General features: G+C 39.8%; 1 protein-coding gene and 1 non-coding gene across 2 annotated transcripts; one reads left to right on the top strand and one right to left on the bottom strand.

The window, feature by feature from the left end:
- Positions 1-3,657: 3,657 nt before the first annotated feature.
- Positions 3,658-4,707, bottom strand: LOC133299583 (uncharacterized). Its single transcript, XM_061499049.1, has 2 exons — positions 4,317-4,707; positions 3,658-4,157 (listed from the first exon to the last, which is right to left on the bottom strand). The coding sequence occupies exons 1-2, from the start codon at positions 4,705-4,707 to the stop codon at positions 3,658-3,660; spliced, it is 891 nt and encodes a 296-aa protein (XP_061355033.1).
- Positions 4,708-5,647: 940 nt separating this feature from the next.
- LOC133299584 (small nucleolar RNA R71) lies at positions 5,648-5,754 on the top strand. Its single transcript, XR_009749951.1, has one exon. It is a non-coding gene; the product is annotated as a small nucleolar RNA R71 (small nucleolar RNA).
- The last annotated feature ends 473 nt before the right edge of the window (positions 5,755-6,227 follow it).

Below are 6,227 nucleotides of genomic sequence, written 5' to 3'. Positions count from 1 at the left end.
TTGTCCCACTAGCTTCTCTAAATCAGAAGGTTCCTTCGGTTGAACTGGTGGTGGTTGCAGATAATTATTGGACTTGAAGTCAAGACCAGTACCATGCACCTTCCTCTAGAAGTTATTGTTTCCAAAAGGAAAAATCTGATTTCTTGGAACATTTTATGGTGGGGGTCTCTGATTATACCACACGCCATTTACATGCACCTGTTGAGGGGGATCATCAGATAGCAAGGTAGGACATTCATTAGATTCATGACCTTCCTTGTAATATTCACAAATAACTAAAGCAACTTGAGCTTGGACGCTAGAGAGCTGCATTTTATGAAGCCTTGATGTCAAATTCGCCATCTGCTGTGATAATAATTTATTTTCAGCCAATGTTGCATCATTGTTGTCTAGGTGAAGAATGCCTCTCTTAGGCTTAGATGATAACCCTTCATTTTCATTGGCAGCCATTCTTTCAATCAATTCAAGAGTCTCATTTTCTCTCATTGACTTAATGCTACCACCTGCTGCACCATTGAGAACCATCCGGATTTCCGGTTTACAATCGTTGAAGAAGATCTGGACCTGATCACCATTGGTCATGGGGTAATGAGGACACCTCCTCATTAATCTTTGAACCGGTTCCAGGCTGCACACATAGTTTCACCCTCAGCTTGAGTGAAATTGGTGATATCATTCACCATTTGATTGTATCTTTCCATCGAGAAGAACTCTGCAAAGAACTTGTTTGATAAATTCCCCCATGAGGCAATACTTCTCGCAGGCTGCCTCTCCAACCAATTCAAAGTTTTTCCTTTAAGAGCAAGAGGAAACAGTCTCAGCCGGACTGCATCATTGGACACTTGAGGATGTTTAGTCGAGTCACAGATCATCAGGAATCTGTTTATGAACCTATGAGGGTCTGCATCATCCTCTCCACCAAACTGAGCTCTCTCCACCAATCGAATATTATCAGACTTGAGCTCCCAATTATTGTTGCCAACTTCAGGATGGACAATACTTGAATTGGGCCTGTTAAATAGTGGCGTCAGAATGGTGTCCATGAGTGGATTGTCTTCTTCATTGTTCCCTGCCATGGTGTGTGTTTCTTCTGACAGAATTTCTGACTCGTCGAATTCAAGTTTCTTCCGAGCAAATTTCCTGTTTCTCTTTTCAGTTTTTGTAATCTCCAAATCAAGTGGAAATTCTGGCTTTTTACATCGCATACAACTCAAAAAAGAGATTAGTAGCACTGTTCAAATATCACACAGAGAAATCAAAATTAAAAATAAAATAAAAAAATCCAATCTTAAAAATCAAAATCAATTGATAAAAGATATGCCAATTCCCGGCAACGGCGCCAAAAACTTGATGCTCACCGGCAAGTATACTGATTGCACAAGTAATATAATGATAAGAAAAGTATCGTCTCCACAGGGATTGGGATCGAATATCAATTAATAGTCCTTTCAAGAATGGATGAGTTCAAATGATTTGTGACAAATATTGTCGATTTGTGTAAAAGTGAGAACTAAAAATAAAGACTTGTTTTTGTAATTTTGTTTATGAGAAATAGAACAATAAACTGAGAATTGATTTTTCTCAAATGTGAGAAAAGCATTGTAGAGCGCACTCACCTTATGATCCCCACTTCTTACTTTGGATTGATTGACAACGTTCATTCAATTTAATAACTCAGACAAATTATCATCTAAAATAATTAGTTAAATCCCAATCCCTTGGCAATCTAACCCTTTAATTCAATTGGAATCCTAATCCCTTAGCAACCCCGCATGAAATTAAGCATTAATCACAAAAAATCAAACGACTGCAACTCACACAAGTCTATCCCTAGAGTATGCATAAGTTGTTACCTTACCCCCTTTCAGAATCAAAACCCCAATATTCCTATTGCGAGCCCTAATTCCCAAATTATTATCTCCTATTAGGTTGATAAAGTCTAACAGAAATAATATCAATACGCACAGGGTAAAAATAAAATATATTTTACGGGCGAAAATAATCAATCCAGCGTAAGAAGGATTCACATAGGGTTTGTGACCCTAACTACAATAAAAGAGATTAGCCAGCCATAGACATAGCTGACATACAATTATAAAATAGAATTGATAATAAAATTACTAGGAGAAACGAAGAACGATCCTCTGCTCTTCTCCTCCCTCACGAATCCTTGTTCTGCTCCGTCGTAAAAAATTCTCCCTCCAAGAACCCTCGCAGCGTCCTTTTAAGTTCGAAATTGCCTCCACGCTGAAGTCCGCGCGGGTAGCGCCATTCTGGTGCGGGTCTAGCGCCACTTTTTTTGCACTGGGTCGATTTTCGCGAGGGTAGCGCCATTCTGGCGTGGGTCTCGCGCCAAATCCCTGGTCTCTGTATTTTTCTGGCGCTGCAAAAGCGCAAAGTGGTGCGGGTAGCGCCATTTTCCTTTTTCAATTTTTCTCAATTTTCCTATTTCTTCTTGCTTTAACCTGTAAAAATGATATAAAATATGAAAAATAAACTGAAATAGGAAAACTAACTAATAAAAGTAATTAATATACAGAAAATGCTCTTTTATGACTGATTTCTTATTATTTTTGGCTTGGAAAAAATCGCATGCCAGAGGCACATCACATAATCACTAGCATGACACATTAATTCAAAAGGTAAAGTGAAATCAGGTGCAGTGATTATAGGTGCAGTGGTCAAGCGATCTTTTAAAATATTAAATGCTAACAAACATTCATCTGTGAAGTTGAATTCCTCATCCCTGACCAACAGCTTGCATAGTGGTTTTGCTATCTTAGAAAAGTCCTTTATAAAGCGCTTGTAGAAACTTGCTTGACCGAGAAAACTTCGAATACTTTTAACATTAGAGGGAGGGGGAAGTTTCTCAATAACAAATATTTTAGCTCTATCAACTTCTATACCATCTTTAGACACTTTGTGTCCTAAAACAATGCCATCTTTTACCATGAAGTGGCATTTTTCCCAGTTCAAAACAAGATTACTCTCCTGACATCTTTGTAAAACATATGACAGATTTTTTAAACAAGTGTCAAAAGAGGGACCAAAAACAGAAAAATCATCCATGAAGATCTCAATGGATTTTTCAATCATATCAGAAAATATAGAAATCATACACCTTTGAAAAGTTGTCAGAGCGTTGCATAGGCCGAAGGGCATCCTCTGGTAAGCAAAGACTCCGTAATGGCATGTGAATATTGTCTTTTCTTCGTCTTCTGGCGCTACTGCTATTTGGTTGTAACCCGAATACCCATCCAAGAAGTAGTAGAAGGCATGGCCAACTAGTCTCTTCAACATCTGGTCCAAGAAAGGAATCGAAAATTGGTCTTTCCGAGTTGCTGCATTAAGTGTTTTATAGTCAACATACATCCTCCATCAGGTGATTGTCCTTGTTGGAATCAACTCGTTGTTCTCATTTCTTACCACAGTGACTCCACCTTTCTTTGGTACAGTTTGTAATGGACTTACCCATGCACTATCAAATATAGGATAGATCATTCCTGCATCCAACAGTTTAACTACCTCTTTCCTTACCACCTATTTCATGGTTGGATTAAGTCTCCTTTGTGGCTGCCTCACAGGTTTAACATCATCTTCCATTAGAATTTTATGAGTACAAAAGGAAGGATTTATACCTTTTAAGTCGGAGAAGGATCATCCTATGGCAGCTTTGTGTTTCTTTAGCACCTTGAGAAGTTTTTCTTCTTCCATGGTTGACAGCTCAATATTGATGATGACTGTATAAGTGTTGTTGTCACCAAGGAAAGCATACTTCAGATTTGGAGGAAACTCCTTAAGCTCCACCTTTGGTGCTGCAAGAGGGATGTCATCTTTCTTTATTTCTAGTTCTTCCACCACTGGTTCTTTATCAGCAAGTTCAGCTTCTTCGTTGATTTGTTCTAACTCTAGTGGAGAACTCTCCTCTTTCATCGCGTCATCAACTACTTCTTGTATTATGTCAACCATGAAGCAATCTCCTCCATCTGACGGATGTTTCATTGACTCGAAGACGTCAATGGTGACTGTCTCTTCGTTCATCCTCAACATCAATTTTCCTCGCTCCACATCGATCATTACTCTTGCAGTGGCTAGAAATGGCCTCCCAAGCAGTAGGGGAATCTCGGCATCCTCTTCTATATTCAGAATTAAAAAATCTGCAGGGAAGATAAATTTGTCAATTTTAACTAAAACATCCTCAATTACCTCATCTGGTCGTCTGATCGATCTGTCAGCTAACTGGAGAGAAACCGTAGTCGGCTTTAGCTCTTTGATTCCAAGAGCTTTGCACATGGAAAGCGGCATCAGAATTATACTTGCTCCCAAATCACATAATGCTTTTCCTACTTTAATATTTCCTATGGCAATATGAATACTAAAGCTGCCTGGATCTTTCAACTTGGAAGGAAGTTTCTTCTGGATGATTGCACTGCATTCCTCTGTCAGGGCCACTGTTTCGCACTCCTTCAGCTTGCGCTTCTTTGGCAGAAGGTCTTTCATGAATTTTGCACAGTTCGACATGCTTTCCAAGGCTTCTACGAAAGGAATGTTAACTTGCAGCTTCTTGAAGATGCCCAGAAATTTGGTGTATTGTTGTTTCTGGATCTCTTGTTTCAACCGCTGAGGATATGGAACTCGTGCATAGGGAGACGGGTCTGCCGGTTTTGGTTGCCGGTCCAGAGCTTTCTTTTTCTCCCATTTGAACATCTTCTTTTCTGGACTGCTCTTTTCAGCTTCTCCTTCATCTTCTTCTTTCTCCTTCTCAGCTTCAGGTTCATCTTATTTCTTCTTCTCCACTAGTGGCTTTTCCATAGGTTGGATCACGATCCCGCTTCGAGTAACAATAGAATTACATTGCGCATTTGGGTTTGTGTCTGTGTTACTTGGGAAGGTGCCCTGAGTTTTTTCAGTGAACTATCTTGACAGCTGGCCAATTTGAGTCTCCAGGTTTCGGATAGAAGCTTCTTGATTCTAGAATGAAGCTCTTGTTTCATCTCTGAAAGCATTTGTATTCTGAATATAATCTGAGGTGGTCTTGGATAGCTGTGCAAAAGCTTTCTCCCACTCTGAAGTGTTGCCTTGAGGTGGGGGCTGATGTTGCAGTGGCAAAGGAGGATTCAGTTGATGATTTGTTTTGTAACTTAACTCGGGGTGTTGATTTTGATTTTTCCACCCTTGATAATAGTTATTACCATATTGATTCCTTCCCGGATTATTCTGGGTCTTTTGATCGTACCAGATTCCGTTGACTTCAACCTTTTCAATTGTTCTCATATAGTCGCAATCTTCAGTTGCATGATCATCTGCACAAATGCCACAAATTATTTGAGTACTATTAACAGAAGAAACTTGAGAAGTAGCAAATTGCTTTGTAAGAGCATTTAATTGTGCTTGTTGTTTCTTGTGAAATTGCAGCATCTGTTCGTTTTGGGCTAAGATTGCATCATAGCCGCCGAGCTTCATAATTTCTGCTCTTCTTTGCGCGATTAGGGCATTGTCAAACTCTTGTGAAGCTAAGGATTCCAACAATTCTAGCGCTTCCTCTGGAGTTTTTGTTTTCAAGGAGCCTCCTACTGCAGCATTCACCAATGTTCTTGTGCTTGGCATCATCCCTTAGAAGAAGATTCTTCCTTTCTCCCACGCTTCAATGCCATGTTGAGGACACTTTCAGAGTAGTCCTTTAAATCTTTCCCAAGCCTCATACAGAGATTCGCTTTCTTTTTGTTCAAAAGCAGTGATCTCCACTTTGAGTCGTGCCATTCTTGAAGCGGAAAAAAATCTGGCCAAGAATTTCCCTGCTAAGTCATCCCAACTGGTTATGCTTCCTTCAGGTAGTGACTGCAGCCAAGCTCTTGCGTCATCTTTTAGTGAACATGGCAAAATGGCGTCACGAGAGACTCTATTGATCTTTAATGTATCACAGTAAAGTAGAAAATCATCGAGATGACTGTAAGGGTCCTCTGTGCTTCCTCCAGCGAACTGATCTTTTTGAATCAATTGTAACAATGTTGGCTTGTGTTCAAAGTTGTTAGAATCCACGGTTGGTCTAACAATGCTTGCCGTCTGCGGAACTCGAGCTGGGGTTATGTAATCTCCCAACGTCCGTGGAAGGTGATGGGACGAAAATTTGTTCCCATCTAAGCCCATTTTGATGGCAAAATACCATCTGTTCCCTCATCTGATGAGCAACTTTAGCACTAAAAACACATGTTTAATATCTTTATGAC

Source organism: Gastrolobium bilobum, unplaced genomic scaffold (assembly GCF_033153095.1).
Source record: "Gastrolobium bilobum isolate Gb01-03AN ecotype WA unplaced genomic scaffold, APGP_CSIRO_Gbil_v1 utg3220, whole genome shotgun sequence".
Lineage (NCBI taxonomy): Eukaryota > Viridiplantae > Streptophyta > Magnoliopsida > Fabales > Fabaceae > Gastrolobium > Gastrolobium bilobum.
Note: the sequence above shows the minus strand (reverse complement) of the source record. Positions and strands in the feature narration are given on the sequence as shown.

Bases quoted from the DNA above. Each gene is read 5' to 3' on its own strand.
- LOC133299583 (XM_061499049.1), bottom strand. From the start codon at position 4,707: ATGTTCAAATGGGAGAAAAAGAAAGCTCTGGACCGGCAACCAAAACCG. The intron at 4,158-4,316 runs GTATAATTCTGA...TCTTCCCTGCAG, and splicing joins ATTATGTGATTTGGGAGCAA to ATTTTTTAATTCTGAATATA.